A 17,915-nucleotide genomic window follows, 5' to 3' on the forward strand; every position below is an offset into this window, starting at 1 on the left:
CAGATTCCTAAAAAAGCGATCTGTATGCCGCGAGATCTCTCCCTGCCATTAGTTCCTTAATCGCCTTCATTGAATGCTCGCGTTATTACAAGATGGAAGACATTGAGTTTAAGATATCACGAGGTAACTCCGTGATGAAAATTCTCGCGAATCAAGCTACGGTAAAAATTCTGTCGCGCTTGAAAACGGGAAATCGTCTACCCTGGATTTGCTGGAAATCGTCGAACCGCGTTACAAGTAACGCAACCTGATTTTCGAGATTCTAAAATATGTGAAGAGACGCGAGAGAGAAACGCGCAATGACTCGTATATATTCGAGGAGAAGCGAAACTAAACGGAGTTTTCATTCGAAATAATTAATTAAAGGCTCCCAGTTACACAAAGTTAATTTCAATTAAGGCCCATGAAAGCCAAGCTATTTAATATTAAGCTTAAGAATTATTGTAATTATAGTAATTATTACAGCAATTCCTGTAAAAATTATACGATTTTCTAGTGTATAATTTTTATAGTGATATCTGAAAATTATATAATTACGTAACTTCAGCGCAAATATATCTAATATTTGGCTCTCACAGGCCTTAATTGTACTTTAATTTTTAACTTTTTTTTAACTTTAATTGCAAGGTATCGATAGACACATACACATGAGCATACATATAAACACAATCATACATTCTGCACGATGTAGCGGGAGCATACACACAGAGAAAAAGATTTCCTTGGATTTAATGAAATTTCTTTAATTGACATAAATGTCTTTTGGAATGGAGCCAAAATATTATTTCTCCAAAAAAAAAAAAAAAAAAAAAANTTTCTATCAAACAACGTGGTTTACTCTAATGAAACCATAACATTTTCACTCAAGCAAAATGATATTTGATATTAAATTATATTGTTCACATTGAATAAACTCAAAAGTCAAACAAACACATGTATTAAATGTAAAGGAACCTTCTTCTCTGTGCACGACGACCTCATCGGCCGCGGCTCGGAAGTCAACAGGGAGAAATTGTGTCTCATTGAATACTGACCTAGTTTCTCGCCGGAGGCTGCACTGGCGTCGCCGATGATGCCGCTTGTCCGCTCCCCTTGCTGATTCATCCTGCGCCTGGCCTTGTCCTCGGCGCGGAGCTTGTCCCGGGTCGGTGGTGACGCGCTGCTAGCAGGTTGGTCCCGATAACTCGATCTGCCATCATGGGGGATCATCGGTGGTTTCTCGCTGAGCGAGCCGACGCTGCTGAGGACGACGCCCGACGGAGTGGCGCTCGTCGCCGTCGAGACGGTCGTCGTGGTTGTCGAGTAGACCGCGCAGCAGACGCCGCCGTTCATCGACATCGACGTCGTCGTCGTGGTCGTCGTCGACGTCGCACCGGTCGTCAGGTAGCTTCCGCTCGAGCCGTTCTCGAGCGGCGCACCGCCACCGCTCAGCAAAGGCGACAGGTTGTTCTTCGCCTCGGTGACGTTCTGCGCGTTGCCGTTCGTCAACACGCTGTTGTTGGCAGTCGTGACGACGCTGGTCGTCACCAAAGACGGCGTCGACGAGAAGACGGACGAACATAACTCCGACGAGCCACCGCCGCTCTCGGGGATCCACGCGCTGCCGCGCGGCTCCGAGCGGCAGCTGTTGAAGCGCGGCCGCGGCGGATTCGGCGTGTTACCTGGCGAGTGAGATGAGATCTCGTATTTTTGCGAGAAACCGGAACAGCGAATTCTGTTCTCGCATCGCGGACCGTAAAGTTGTATGAGTTGATTTTTGCGAATGAAGCGGAGGAAAGGTGAACTGTTTCTTTTTTTGCCGCGTTAAAGTTACCCAGCAGCAAATTGAATGATTTTATTACGAGCCGGTCGAAAAGTTCTGTTTAAATCAAATTTCATTACATTATTTATAATTATAAGTCATTTTATGACTCTGTTGCATCCAACGCAAAGTATTCATATGAAATTATTCCTCACCAGAAAGTACTTATTATCGAATAATAACGATTATGTTTTACACGCAGAAAAATGTGTTCTACTTCTGGCAAATATTTGCCGGAGAATATTAGAATAATTATTTTACTTGGATCAAGTAAATATTACCTGAACCAGCATTTTTTCAATGTGTAATAAGGAAACTACTCATGTAAAACATTTTTCCGCGGTGGCATTCGTGCACCTCCATCGTAGAGAGCGGCTGGTTTATCAGGCGGGAGAGATTTAAGCGAACTTTTCGACGGACCGTATAACTCTAACGAGACTGACGTGTGATTATTTCAAACGACGCCAGCTCCAACCGGCGCAATTGCCGTTGAAAACTGCAGTCTGAATAATTGAAACGAGACATAATTAGCCAATTAGGAAAGGGGGACGTCGATCTCGAGCTGGAGCGCGCGAATAACGAGGCGACAGTGAGCACGAACGTAATAATAATCGTGCGCGCCGCGAGGAAGATATGCCCCCGTCTGATTATTCGCGCCGCTTATCTTCCTATTATTTACGCTCGTATCCCTGTCGCGTTCGTATCCCACGCGATATTTACCGCACACCGGGGCTAAACTGTTGCGGCGGTGTTGCAACGTTACATACGCGCGCACACACGTACACACACACACACACACACATCTTTCTTTCTCTCTCTCTCCCTCTTCCTCTCATTCTCGTCACATGAAATTGCTCGCGTAAAGAGCTCGTCGTCCGTCTCTTGCACGCGCGATCACGCTTTTCCAGAGAAGCTGCGAGAAACGGCCGCGAGTGAGACACGGTAATTACGTCGTCATTAACTACCGGCGCGTGGAAATACCGGCCACGGTATATGCGAGCGGTGGTGTGTGTTACTGTGAAATTTGCATAACACGGCGCACAACGTGGCACTTACTTCGAATCGTCGGCGTAACCTGCAGAATCGTCGTCTGTCCGCCGGGAAAGGTTGCGTTCCGCTTATGCCGACCCTGAAAAACCACCAAAGCACACCGTGAAGAAGAGATCACTGAAGAAGGGGGTAGGTGGAGAGCGGGAGGGGGAATTTTCACGGATACTTATCGTCGGATTCCGCAGCGCGGTTCGTTTCTTCGCCGTGTTAATGCGAAGTTAACGCGTTCGATCGCGAACGAACGGCCGCGCATAACTGGCTAATCGATCATGACGTGCTACGTGAGATCTGTAAAACGATTCCGCGCGGATAATCGCTCGGATAATGCTTATTATCCGCGGCCCCAATCGTGAGAACAGCGCGATCCGCGAGCGTGAGCGTACGAATAAGCGAACGAAAGTATCTCCAACGAGGACACCGTCGAGCTGAGAATTTTGACACACCGGTCGAAGAGATGGCTGTGATTGACGTCTCGTTTTTTCGTACGCGACTCACTTAACGGTCCGCATATCGAGAGAGACAGAATATGATTAATTTGATTAAAATTATAGACATTTTCGGCGCTAACCGTATTGTTTGTTGTTCCGACAACACAATAGTAATACACGGGAAAAACAATTCTGTAGATGTAACCGAAATTTTCGAGGAAGCTGTAGAACAGAGAGATTTCTGTCAGAAGTTTTCTACATAGGGAGAAGAATTTCTTTGGATTTAGCACACGTGTTGGTTCGATTTGGGTTTATTTAATGTGAACAATATAATTTAATATCAAATATCAAATATTTTGTTTGAATGAGAACGCTTCACTGGAGTGAACCATATTGTTTGACAAAAATACTAAGGAACATTGATAGAATTATTTACTTGAATCTAGCACTTTTTTCCTGCACGCATATAGTGAAACTTACGTTTCATTATAAAGTTATTGTCACAAGTATCAAATACTTTGTTTTCAGTATACGTCGCGTCCTTTGCAACTTTCGTAAGCCGTCTCGCGAGCCTGAACAATTTTATTGTCCGAGAGAGAAACCGCGAAGTCCAGCCGACGGATTCAAGGTACAATTGAAAGGTTCAAACGCGAGATGCCGGCGCGATTGAAATGACGTTCTCGAGGCGCGTGAAACGCGGCGTTATTGAAGCGACGTTCGTTAATGCACGCGCGATCTCGCCTTCGCGCGCGTCTTCTCGATCGAAAGTATCTGCGGAATAGTATCCGATCGCCGGCACTCGGTTTCGCGTGGGACGCGGAGGTGCAAATTGATCCGAGTTCCTCCGCACAGACAGCGTGGCGATTCGAAGGACGGCGACGGAGGAGAGGGGGGAAGGGTGCGCGCGGTACGGCCGGGAGAGGGAATAATTGCGGGAAAATGTAGAAAATAACGCGGGAGCAGCCGTTTCCTCTGCGTTTCACCGGGCTTAAATGTCGCGGCACGTATGCCATCGCCTTGGCCCCGTAACGTAATCGTTCGTTTACACCAGCGGCAGGTCCGCGACAACCGAGAGCTGCCGCGCCGGCCATTTGCCGCGATCGATCATTGGCTTGCGTAACTGAATCGACGTGCGCGTCGAATGCCGCGCGTTGTGTGCCGCCGAGCCGTGGGGAGGCAGGCGCGAGAAGCCTGCCGTTTACCTGCGAACAATGCTGTCCCGGGCTATCCCGGACGATTCGCCAGAGGACGATTGATCGACCGGCGTAGCCGTGAGCGCCCGCGCGGAAAACACTCCATTCTGTGTTCCGAGGAGATAATTATCGAGGCGTTGCGAGATACCTCGGATGCGCGGGTATATACATTGTGTACGACCCGCGGGGAATGCATTTTGTTCGAGGATTACAGTTGTACAGCAGCTTCGATGCCGCACGGGGAACGTCGTAACGCGGCGAGTAATTTACGACGCGTTGTGTTCCTCCGCGGGATGAGATTTGCATGTTTCGCAATGGCCCGGCTCGTTCCCGACTTCCTCGAGAGAGAACGTCTCTCCGCCGTCGTTGTACTTTTCTCCATTAATCGGCCCGGATGAGATAATGCGTCGCGGCAGCGAACGGCGATGCGCGGGGAAAGATAATTTTGCTGTTGCAGCGAAACCACGCATCATTGCTACTGCGTATACGTTGCAAATTATTATTGCTACTTTTTGAATCGAAACCAGAAGAGGGTGTCGGAGAAAGTAACCGAGGCCGGAAATGATTATAATTTTAGCGGGATTTCTCTCAATGTACACCATAAAGCCCATGTTGGAGCAGGTATTGAGAAGAGAAAACTGCGGGTTGGAGATTAGGATTCGACGAGTCAATCAATCACGAGCTCCGCTTTGTCTCAATTAGTCCAATTCCGACCTCCAATCCGCAATCTTCAACTTCGGATATCTGGGGTGTAATTCACCAAATGCTTCGCGGCGTTCCTTTCTTTTTTTTTTTTTTCATACACAGGCTTAATAACGTCATTATGTAGTTAGAATGCTTTGTAGCTTCTAATGGATCCCGTCCTGTAATAATGAATAGGATCGCCTTAGACTAATACAGGGGCTCGAAAGATATGCGAGACCCACTTTTGAGGAATAGAGTCTTTGAACCCGTATGATCGTACAGTGCGCCACGGGTCTCGTGATAGCTCGTGTTTTACACCGTCAGAAGTACGAAATGAAGCGGTATTTCCGTTTACCGATCGATCATTTCTTACGTAAGTCGCACGGTCAGCCGCGCAATCCGCCGTTGTTACAAAGTTACGAGCAATGTAGCGAATGACAGCTCCCCAAGCGGTTCGATTTGCGGCGGTTTGATTGATTGGAAGGCTCGCGAGCGGACACCTCCGCTCGCGATACACGGTAGACAATTGAGAAAGGCTAGACGCAATTACGCACTTGGGCGGAGACCATCGGTGCGGAGGCCATAGGCCGAGCCCGAATTTCTTTTCGGCTCAATGCGATTACGTGTTGCGCAAGTGCGCATTTGCTGCGTGAAAACGCTCGCTCGGGCGTTCGTGTATGCGCGACATTTAAGCAAATATTCATTGCGTGCGATAATTATTAAAGGTTAGCAAAGGTTCGTTCAATTTTTCACCATATTTATTCTACTGATTTATTCGTAAGAATAAATAAATAAATGAAATTTTTATCTTTTTAATTGTGCCAAATCAGTATATAGATTATGTTCGATCGAAGAATACTGCAAAGTGTTGAATACTTAACTATAATTGTAAGCCAGCATTTTCTACCATCTTTCGAGTAATCGTTTGACCCCTTGTGCGCGAAATGACTAATCTATTGAACCAGTGAAATCACCGATAATCCGGTGACCTTTGTAATTGTAAAAATATAAATTTTCAGTAAATTTCTCATAATACATATAAATTGTAATGATCGACGAGGAGTCAAAACATTGAAATATTTTCCAACACGTCTATATTCACACCGACGTCATCGCGTCGGCTCGTGCCTGCCTGTCTGATGGCTCTTCCATTAATTTTCCGATTTCACAATCTTATTCAGCGCGACATCAGAGACTGCTACACAAATGGAGACAAATAATAGAGTCACCGGCTGCAAAGTGGCTGCCGTGAAGCAGAAACGATCATTCTCACGTCCGAGCCGAGTCCTTTGGCGATCGCGTAGCGCCGAGTGAAACGGTGCGGTCTCCATTTGTCACCGACCGCTTTCCGTCGTCGTCGTCATCGTCACCGTCGTCATCGGCGGCTGAATAATAGTTCTCTTTTCGCGAGACGCCCCGGCGTTAAGCGACGGGTGAAAAGAGAAAACGGGACCCCTTTAGAGATCGCGAAAAGACGAATGAATCGCAGGAAGGAGCCAATCGACTCCACGGACAACTCCGGTGCAGTCTCGTGACAACTCGCGCACTACCGCCGTTATTGTCGACGTAATGAGCGGCCGCAATGACGACGACGACGACGACGGGCGGTGGCTATGCGGCGATTATGCGAGGCAACGTCGGCAGTTTCACTGTCGCTTACGCGAACGCCTTTTTTTATTCTTCCTCTCCTTCTACTTCTTTTCTCCTCTTTTTTTCAAGGACCTTTCAGGCACCGACGGGCAACAGTCACACTCAATAACCGCTTCATCACGCGAAAGCGCCGCTCGAGCCCGTTTATGAACTCGACGCACTTTTACGTCGCGTTCTGTCCCACATCGCCGCTAATCCTGTTACGTGTACAATAGCGTCCTTCATACACTGGGAGACAACAAAGGTGGCTTTACGACCGGCGTTGTCGACGAAAGGTGGCGTTCGATCGACGGTTCACTTCGTTGATTGAGATTAATTAAGGGGATGCCAAACTTCGACGACGAACTTTATAAGCGTCGATAACGTAGAGACGCTATGTTGTACAAACACTGAGACGATCACGTTACTCTTTTTGTTTTTCTTGTAAGTGTAGATTTTACGTAAGTATAAGTTTGATATAAATGTGAATGCGATGAATATGCGCTACTTGTTTTCGTATCTAACGGAAAATCGAACCAAAAGGTGTACAAAGGTTTTCTGTAAATTGCTCGTATCTCTTTAAGTCTCTAAATTTAACTGAAAAAATATACAATGTCTAAAATTTTCCTGACTGGAGCATTGGCATATTCGGTATGCACAAGCTGCAGAACTTCCGTATCAGTCTTAATATTTACGTCAATTGACAGCTAAAGATGTCAATTTTGAAATTTTTTATCATTTTCATCACATATCAAGCAATGTTCCAGTCCATTTTCGAGAGTACTTTGTAATACTGTGTAAAAGCATTTATGTGCATTGCAAATTCTGTGCAATCAATAATGACACAAATTTTTTAGAAAGTAGTCCGTATTTCGCTGATAAAGTTTTCGAATATGACATCTCTTAATAGAGTAACATTAGCCTAATTCATTTTCAAACTCTTCGTGAGATCGCTCGTTTCAGAAGGAAACGAAGAATCGGCCCAATCGAAGTCGACCAACTTCGATGAAATCAACCTGGATATCGTCTCGATCCGTTCTAAATACCACTAGTAATAATTAATGGTTGTGATTAGTTACAGGTATAAGTCATCGCCTCGGAATATTGCGAGAAGACGTCGCGAGAGCGGAATCATCTTTGCACGCGTAACGAGCACGACGTGTACACGAGAGGATGATGCACGGACGTAATGATTACACGAGAGGAAGAGGGGGAAAGAGAAAGAAAGAAAGAAAGAAAGAGAGGGAGAAAGAGGGAGGGAGGGAGGGAAGGAGAGAGAGAGAGAGAGAATATCCGCAGCAATCACAGGCGATGGCTGCGTTTCTGCCATTTGCGTGACTCCGTTCTCGCTCGCCGTACGAGAGATGTAATACGGTACCAATACGCCCCGAGACGTATCCTCACCGTAATCGACAGAAAATTAAATTCTCTAATGATACACGTAAGAGATGCCATTCTATATCGCGAGTATGCATTATACGTATCGACGCGCCGGTTTCCTTTCCACCGGTCATCGAGCACCGAGTCATTTTCTCCAGTCGATACTACCCTCATAATTTGACGCGAGAAATTAGATTGCGCCTCTAACGTCGTAACGGTACCTCCCGCCTCCCCTTTCGCGCACTTTATTTACCCCGAAGCGCTTAAAACGAGCGATGTAATATTTGGTTTCCAGCGAGTATTCAATTTGGCAATCCACCTCTCTCCTAGATAACACTTTGAGATTGCGAAACGCGAAAAATCTCGCGAAGTTAGAGTTATTCCGACACTCTCGAAATATAGAGTCCGAGTCGAGCTGATCCGAGGATCGTGCGTTTGCCATGCGTCTCATTGATGTATTGTGAAGGGAACAACGGAGAAGGAACGGAAGAGGTACTTTCCTTATTTCCTATTTCCTCTTCTCGAATGACAAATCGTCGGGAAAAGACGAGTGCGTGACGATCGGACAAAAAGATCCATGACGACTCACCTTGTTTCGCGAGTACACCTGGAGAACATCCGTCCACCACCTGGTCTCTTCCCGACACGTCCCTTTGACGAAGGTCACACCTTCCGGCGAGGTCACGGCGAGGCTGTAAGGATGTCCAGTGACGTCCTCGGCGGCGGCCACCTCCAGGACGCGGGTCATATCGATCCTCGCCTGAGGCACCGTCTCGGGCTGCAACGATAAGAGGAAGACGCCTGATTATAACAGAACTGACGCGCAGAGCGACGTACACGCGCACATGCACGCCACAGCGGAGGAGCGTTCTACTTTGTGCGAAATTACATCGGCGAGCCGACGTAATCGGCCGTCGGGGATTAAATAGGCGTTCGCTAATCGCGCGTTCTCACGCGCGCCGCGAAAACAAACGTGAGGCTGAAGAAACGCGAGGCGTAATAATAATAAGACACCCGTCGACGACGCATCGCAGGCGATCCGTGCGTGTGCGAATTCACACACGCATACACCGAGTAGAAGATATTCGGTATTTCTGCCTATAATTGCACGCTGAAGTAATTACAGCCGGGAACACCGTTTTTTTTTTGTAACAGGTGCTACAGTGTTAGCGATAACAACTTCATATGTATATTTTTCGTGCATAAAGAAAATTTCTTTTGGATCCCATTTGGTTCCTTTGGATTTAGTATACGTGTTTGTTTGATTTGCGTTAGTTTAATATAAATAATTTAATACCGAATATTATTTTGTTGGAATGAAAATGTTGTTTTGCTAGAATAAGCCATATTGTTTGATAGAAAAAACAGTATTATTTAAAGGAAATCATATTTCATTCTTTCAATTAAAGAAATTTTATTAAAGAAATCTTTTTTTCTCTGTGTGCACACTGAGAAGAAAGTAATTAAAAATTTATTTCCGAGATATAAGATTGATTTCGCAGAAATAATGTTTATAATGTTTATATATCAGAAAGAAATTTTTATGGACTCTCTTTTCAGTGAAGGCTTCAAAGATCATACACTTCGTAAACAGTAAACAATGACATATCTCGATCTAAATTTTTACAGTTCTTGCAATATAGAGGAGTCAATCCAGTACAGTCTAAGAATAAAAATAATCATTTTTCTCGAAAATCATTAGAAATTTTGGCAGATCGGTCGATCAAGAATTAACAATCATCCAGAGAAGGATAAATCTACCCGAGTGGTTGGCAATATATTAATAAGCACAACACACACAATGCCATGACGCAAGCGGAAGGACGGAATGACGAAACGCGATCGTCGAGATGCGCGTTCGCGGCCGCAACGCGACGCACTTTTATCGCGCTTGATACCTCATTCCTTTTTCTTCCTCTTCTTGTTCTTCTCCCTCCACTTCTTCCACTACTGGCGAACGGCCGTTCCGCGAAATTGCACGCGCATTACGCTTGCCGGTCGGCGTTGCATCGAAGCTCTCGCTTTACCGGAAACGTATCATTTCAGCGCAAATAGGTAAGCGACCGGTCGCACCTCTTACCCGCGGTCCGCCGCCGCATCGTCGTCGCGGCCGACTATTTTCCTTCAGCCTGCCGTAAAAGCGGCACTCCACACCGCGAAATAAACGCTTTATTGCTATTCCGGCGAGGCACTTCGCTCCTCGTAAAACGAAAGTGAGTCTCATCGGTGATCGCGCGGCAATTGCCGCCAATTTGAGGCGCGACGGGGGTAGCACACGGGACACTACCATTTTGACAAAGAGAGAAAGAGACGTTACATGGACATCGTGCGAAAGAGCGAGATGGCCGGTCGCGGGTGGCGAAGCCGATCAAAGCGCGCCGCGATTTGCCGACGTTTGTTTTACTCACCCGGGGAATGTCACCGCAACGCAATCACGCCGGTGCTTTACGGGGACGAGAGTGCCTGTCGTGTCCCTCTGGTGGAACACGGATCGGTTTCATACAAGCGGAGGCGAGAAGGTTGAGCAACGCTCGGCACAGCAACGGAATGAGCAGTAAAAAGTAACGACTAATTTTTCGGTAATAAGTCGCGCGAGAGATTCGAACAAACGGTTGAGCAATTTCGCGCGGAACGACATTGATAATGACATCGTTATCACCGCACCGGCTGTCGAGAGATGATTGTATCATAATTATCGGAGATTGAATTGGAGACACGTTCTTATTCGCGGCTATTGAATGTTAATCTCTCTAACTGGAACCTGATTTTCCAAATGGTTTCCTGGAACATTCGTCTGAGAAACGGACATTCTCATTACAAAGACTATAACCTTAAAATGTAATATTTATGTTTTAATTGTTTAGTTATTATTTGTTTTTAATCAAATATTTATTTCATTTTTTTAGAGATTTTTTAAAGGAAATTTATGTGAAACGTAGGAATAAGTGAAAGGAAGAACTTACATTTTATATGGCTTTTACACGGAGAAAAATAATTGCTGTTGTAACGAAATTATCGTTGCTATTCGTTGCGACAACGATAAAATTTAGTTGGCGTAACTAAAGTAACGAATTATTCGTAATTAAAACAAAAACAAAGTCTTGCCGCCAGGATATTTACTAATTTATTCTTACAGAAAAATAATTTGTAGATTCAACAAGATAATCCAGCGAACGGCAATTATTATTCCGAATAAATCGTTTTGCTGTCCGTATAGTAACTGACAGATTTTGTTGCGACAGCATAGAATTTGCTGTGCCAGCAAATTATTTATCTCCATGTAGGAGCCAAAAGCACAGATCTTATAGCGTCATTAAATATTAATTTTGTCGATATTAACATGTTGGTGAGAGACTACATAATGCTCGAACATATTTTACCGAATTATTCTTCGGTCGTACACGGAGAATCCTTCATGCAAAGCGTCATCCTTTATATTCCCAATATAATTCCACCATTAACCCAGGATTTATTTAAATCCATACTAAGCGTTACGAAAAATACTGCCTCAGGCAGTAGGAGGCTGACACAATATTAGTATTTAATGGCACCATAAAATCCGTGTTTTGGCTTCTAAAGGCCCAAAACTCTGTCTTCCTTTGATCAGACCAAGTAGAAGCTCTGTCATACTTAAAAAATAAAGACAAAGTTGCTCGTCGAATGCTACTATGAGCAAAAATAGAAACTATCCGCCCGACGGACGGATATTCTGTTTTAAGAATTGAACCAGTCTCAAATGTTACTCTGGGAGAGGCACATGATTAGTTTCCTCTTTAATCACCAAATTTTTCAGAAAACGTATTTCAATAACGAGGTCCGTTTTAAACGTTCGTCTAGACAGGGTGAAGGAATTCGTGACGTCGAGGGTGTACGGACGCCGCGAAGCGGCGCGCATAATTCAAAGCGCTGCGCTGTCCGGCTGCAATTTTTCTCGCGCTCGAGCAGCGACATTATTCTTGAAACGCGAGAGGTTCATTTGCGCGTATCTCCCTCCCTCCCTCCCTCCCTCCCTCCCTCTCTCTCTCTCTCTCTCNTCTCTCTCTCTCTCTCTTTCTGTTTGCGTTTCTCGCGCGCCTATATATTCTCCGTCGCGACTGTCTCCCTCCCGCCTCTCGCCGCTCGCGTCGGGATAATGCAAAAATTTGCATACGAAAAATCCCCGCTCGTGCTTCGCATAATTAATCGCAGAGGGTGGGTAGGAGGAGAGGGGAGGGGGGGGGAGGGAAAGAACTCGCGCAGGAACGGCGGAAAAAATTTATGTACGCGAATAATTCGCGACACGGCGCGACGATGACAATAATTAATATGTTATTAATGACTCCGCGTCGTGCGTCTTCTCTCTCATCGCGGTGCCTTATACGCAACTTCGCGCAAGAAGCTTCGCACTCCTCGGAGAGAGGAGCGAGAGCAATCGTTCGCCAGTCTCGAAAAATCAATCTCCAGGAGTGAGCTCCCACCCCGTGTCTCCTTCTCCCTCCCTCTCTCTCTCTCTTCCTTTCTTACGTCACACGATATATAATATCTATCTCTCTCTTTCTCTGCTTTACGAGGCGAACGGTACGATTTGTTTGTTTGTTTATATCACCCAGTATACACGCGACATTATGTGGGTTGTAATAAGGCGAGCCTACGGTGTATTGCACGCACGTACATTATACACACATTCGAGATTGCGCAAACTGCGCAGAACCTCTGAAGGACTGCGTGTAAGAATTTCTAATGCTTCGCTGTGTCTCCTTGCTTCCCCTGTCTCTATTCCCCTTCCTCTCTCTCTCTCTATCTCTCTCTATCTTTCTATATCTTTAATGTGCGCGAGAAAGTAATGAACATAAACTTCAATCAATCATTTATGCGACCACCTACTCTCGCAGAAAGCAGGAGGTAGTCGCGTCCGCGAGTATTGTAACGTAGCTCTCATTCGGCCATGTATCCTTACGCTTTACGTATAATTTACGCTCGGCTCGTTTAATGAATTCATAAATTCACTCTCGCACGCTTCTGCGAGTTGTGTGTGTGTCCGTGCTCTCTCTCTCTCTCTCCTTCCTTTTCCCTCTTTCTATCTCTCTTGCGGAGTCTATCGAAAGTATCCCGCGCGATCGCACGGAGCGACGTTCTAGCTACAAATCAATTAGATTCTTTACGACCATACGTACGCGCGCGTTCGTGATTCGTAGGGAATGCGAAGCCGACCGCGCGCCAGTACGTCGTAAATGTGCCATTCGCGCGTCTGAAAAGGTCTGAAAACGTGTCTCGAAAAATTCCAGGCATATCATTAATCGCATGCCGAGTTCTAATTGAGCGCCAAGCTTGAGGGGCCCCGGTGGAGCCCGCGGCGGCGGTGGTTTGATAGGATTATGCCGATTATTATGCCAATCGGACGCGTCAACGATATCGACGAATAATCGAATACGTGGCGGCTCGTACGATCGAGATTAGGCGCGACTGTTCGGCGTCGATCAGTCAGAGGCTGTATTGTTTCACTGATACTTTTAATTAAAGGAACGGTCAGTTTCCTAGAAGTCTCAGATTAGTATCAAGTACTGTACTGATGGCACAGATATAATCAAGAATTTAAAAAATGCTGAACATATAAAAATAAAATTATGTAATAAGCAAATAATTTCAATGAAAAAAATAATTGTTCTATATAAATAGGGCATTGGTCATTAATGGGTTAATCAAACGAGATGCAAAAACTAGGGTACTACTTAAATGCTTTTTAAAAGAACAGAGAATGCAACGATTTCGACATGATTTCGTACTCTCTGAATCAAAAATAATGTTTCTGATTAAATCAATAAGAGATATTTCAGCGACATCAGTAGGTACTCAATGATTTTCAATAAAAACACTCCCACTTAGTTCCTCATACAGTCTTACATCTGATCGATTTTGTTGAGTGAAAATGAGATTTCATTACAAAATCTGTATCACCGCTAGCTGCTATTAACTAAATTCTTTCAGCGGAATTTTACTGAGTTTTGTTATAACTGAGTTCACTGTGATTTCCAGTGATAAAATACTGACTCCGTTTTAAAGAGTAACAACTCATAACCACCCTCTCGAGAGCGATGCCGCTTCCCCTGGCGTAGATGTCACGAGATTTCTTTTGTAAAGGGTCTGGCGAGGAGGGTCCGTTCGCGAAAGGTCCCCGAGCGACGATTACGCCGCCCACTCGCTTCGACGACTTCGAGCACCGGGACAGCTCGGAGACCCCGGGCGTAAATCTCGGCGTGGCCGTCGTTAAAGACGCCCGAAGATGGGAATTTCGAATCGCCTGAAAGCATCAGCGAGTGCTAAGCATCGCCGGGTCGTTAATAATCCTCTAAGTGGCATTCATGGCACCTCGTTCCCCGTCGCGGCCGCCGTCGCCGCCGCCGACGTTACTTCCTTCTCCTCTTATCGCCCGGAGAGTTAGACGAGGCTCTTAGAAGCGACGTCGGCGACGCGATTTGGGAATAGGGAATATGAACGATGATGTAGCGACAGACAGGCTAGCCGAGGTCTCTACCGCTATATTCACAGAAGTGGCGTTTAGACGGCAACACCACCGTTATCGGCGGAATCGTACTGCTTGTTAACCCATCAAAGACCATAATTATTTCGCAAACATTTTTAATCTAAAGATTAGCCCGTTTATTGCCCGGATGAGATCTCCGATTAGCATTAGAGATATTTTTATTGAAGGCATAGCTATGGCTAGAAATCACATGCTGAAAGCATTACAAATTAAATTATATACTAATAAAGTGATTTTTTACTCGGCAACAAGTAGAAGCATCTCCCATAAATGAAACACCGGCCTTTAACGAGCGAAGTCCATCTGAGAAGAATTTCCCGTGACATACGATCCCGACGATCACGCACGGAGCAAAATACTTTGACGGCCCGGCAAATTGTTAATTATTATGGTGATAACAAAAAAAATACGTTTGAACAGCGAACAGATTTGTTAAGAGTATTAATAACTTTTGCTGGATATATGGAGAGCAAAATAATTTGGTTATGCCGACTAAGTTTTATCGCAGTCGCAACGACGATTCGTTACAACAGCCAAGTTATTTTTTCCGTGTGACGAATCTTTTTGCTGTCCCCATAGTAACGAACAATTTGCCAGTGAAACATACTTTCCTCCGTGCGCCTCGAATTCTCGTGAGGATTTACGAGTCGCGATTATTATCGCATTGACGAACCGAGAGCGATTAGCGCAACGGGGAAGACCGATAAGCAGAGATAAGTAGACTTATTAAGATTTATTAAACGTCGACAGAGGGAGAGCAGAAGAGCGGAGGTTCTTATTTCGCGAAATCGATCGTTACATCGACCCGTGCGTGGTTTTCACATCCCGCTCCTCGTCGCAGATATCCGCGCACAACTCGGTACTCGGCCGTAATGACTTCGTAATGCCGAGGATATGCTCGTCGTATAAACTGGTCGGACCGCAAAAGTCTTTATTGGAGTATCGCCCGGCGATACGCTCGCTCGCTCGCTCGCGCGCCTGTTTAATTCGCGTAAGGAGGTATTTACGTGTATAATTGTCGAAGCTTCGTTAATTGCTCCATCCGGAAAGTGCGACGGGATACCTTAAGGCATTAATTTGTCGGCCGCCAATGTTCGCATGGTTATTTTCAGTGCGCAACCCCCTGGCTGCTTCGTCGTTGTCGTCGTCGTCGTCGTTGACGACGACCAGCCTCATCTGGGAAATCAACAGGGGTCTGTCGGGGGCTGAACGAGCCGGTGGACTTTTTATCATCGGTGAAACAGGTCCCACCGGTGGTGCGTGTGTGCGTGTGCGCGCGTCTGTACGAATACGCGCGTGTAGTCGCAACGGTGCTCGATACCGCGGAAAGAAAGATCGATAAAACTGGAAGCTATTGGGGGACGACGCGCGGGAGGGAAAGCGAGGGACGCGGCGTTTAATATACTTCGCGGACCGGCTAAAAGTTCGTAATTGTCCCGCAACGTCTAGCGAGGCGGCGGCCTAATGGCGGCCATTACGCGTCGCAATGCTGATTACGCGCGATTAAAATCCCATTAATCACCGTCGCGTAAATCTAAACGTCGCGGCTAAATACGCGAACGAGCAGCGTACGATTTGCGTAGCGATCGTAAAGACGACGCGCGCGCGACACCCCGAGGGTGTTTCGAACGTCGCTCTTCTCGCACGGATAAAAAAAGAACTCGGCTCCTGCAACTAAATGGAGACCAGATGAAAGCTCGGTGACAGGAAATGAGACTCGGTGACGAAAAACGATGCATCTGCTAACGCGACTTAGCAGGGACCTTCTACAGGAATCTCCCCGTTCCTACAAGCGCACTAAAAGACAAATATTCGAAGAAATGAAGATTGGAAGGAAAGAATTCAAGTCAGGAGAATTAATTTTCTAACAAGTGTTACTATAGTGTCAGTAATAACCTTACATGCTGTTGCTACTACTGTTTACATGGCTGAAACCATAAAAAGAGTACGGTTGAGGCCGAAAATAACGATAATTTCTCTCAGTGTGGGTTTTCATCCGGTCCACGGACATTCAATTCGGGAAATTCAGTTCTTGTAAGTGAATAGGGACCAGATGAAAACTCGGTGACGAGAAAAATGATATATCTCCATGACTATGCTGTTTCCGACTGCGCGGCTATTCCGTGTGAACATTCGGCTACATAAAAATTCAGTTGATACAAACGAAGGAGAGGAATTGAATGAGTAGAAACCTCTTACACGGTGAAAGATTTTTAATTAAAAATGATCCACCGAAATTTTTGTATTACTCTAACAAGGTGAATATGTTGATTTCACATATATTTATGTACATTTCAACGTCATTCCTTATCGTCAAAATAACACAAAGTTTCAGTGGACCGTCTCCGGCACAAAATCTTTTACTGTGCACAGAAATCTTTCCGTCCCCCGCGATCGAGTTTTCATCTGGCCTCCAGGTGACGGAAAATTCACGTACACCGGGGGAATCGTCTTTTCCGTACGCTCATCATCGAGATCTTCCCGGCGAATGTCCGCGGCGAACGCTTTCGCGCGACGTCGCCGGTGACATCGCGATGAGGCGTATCGAAAGAGGGAAGAAGAAAATCCGAAGGTCCGTTCATTGTCTCGCGACGAACGACCGCTGGAAAAGCGATTAGAAACACCGGAGGCTTTCCGCACGGCGATTCCTCCTCTTCCTCCCCCCCCCCCCCCCNCCCCCTCCTCCGCTCCTCCGACGACGGCGACGTGACGGAATGCGTGAGAATGCGTGAGGTGGGGTCTTATATCCCGCGCATATCAACGCGAGATGCATTTACGCGCGTGGTGCATACTGCAGACGCGCGTCGGAGAGGAAAACTCATCACTCCTCGAAGGAATCCTCCGATTGAAGAAGATGGAAAGTGCGCGAGGGGCCTCGCGAGGATGAGCCAACGGACGGATAATAGAACGTATCGTTATCGCGGGGCTTAATATTCAATGCGACTGTCCGATCTGGAATTTTACTTGCTCTCATTCGCTCACGGTAAGACCCTATCTGCGATCAGCCGAGGCTCCTGGCCGTCCGTCTCGTCCGTGCCGATTCATGTCCGCATTCAATTAGCTGTCGTACGGGCGATCCGCGAACTCGCGCGGCCGCCGTGTAATCACCCGCCAGTCATCAACGCGGGAATACAATTTCGCGATTATTACCGGCGGAAGGACGATGGTGGTGGTGGCGGCGAACTCGGGGAGGAAAGATCGACGTGGAGTCGGGAGGTTAGGGGGGGGGG

General features: G+C 46.2%; 1 protein-coding gene across 4 annotated transcripts in view; it reads right to left on the reverse strand.

The window, feature by feature from the left end:
• LOC106752329 (protein outspread) overlaps nucleotides 1-17,915 on the reverse strand; it is a 214,409-nt gene that overhangs the window by 16,324 nt on the left and 180,170 nt on the right. For all 4 annotated transcript variants that reach the window (XM_014633954.1, XM_014633979.1, XM_014633970.1 and 1 more), the window contains exons 5-7: nucleotides 8,755-8,943; nucleotides 2,858-2,930; nucleotides 1,035-1,661 (exon numbers count right to left, since the gene is read on the reverse strand). In XM_014633954.1, coding sequence (XP_014489440.1) covers nucleotides 1,035-1,661; nucleotides 2,858-2,930; nucleotides 8,755-8,943 — 889 coding nt within the window. The remainder of the gene's footprint in view (nucleotides 1-1,034; nucleotides 1,662-2,857; nucleotides 2,931-8,754; nucleotides 8,944-17,915) is intronic.

Source organism: Dinoponera quadriceps, unplaced genomic scaffold (assembly GCF_001313825.1).
Source record: "Dinoponera quadriceps isolate SergipeBrazil2010 unplaced genomic scaffold, ASM131382v1 scaffold96, whole genome shotgun sequence".
Taxonomy (NCBI): Eukaryota; Metazoa; Arthropoda; class Insecta; order Hymenoptera; family Formicidae; genus Dinoponera; species Dinoponera quadriceps.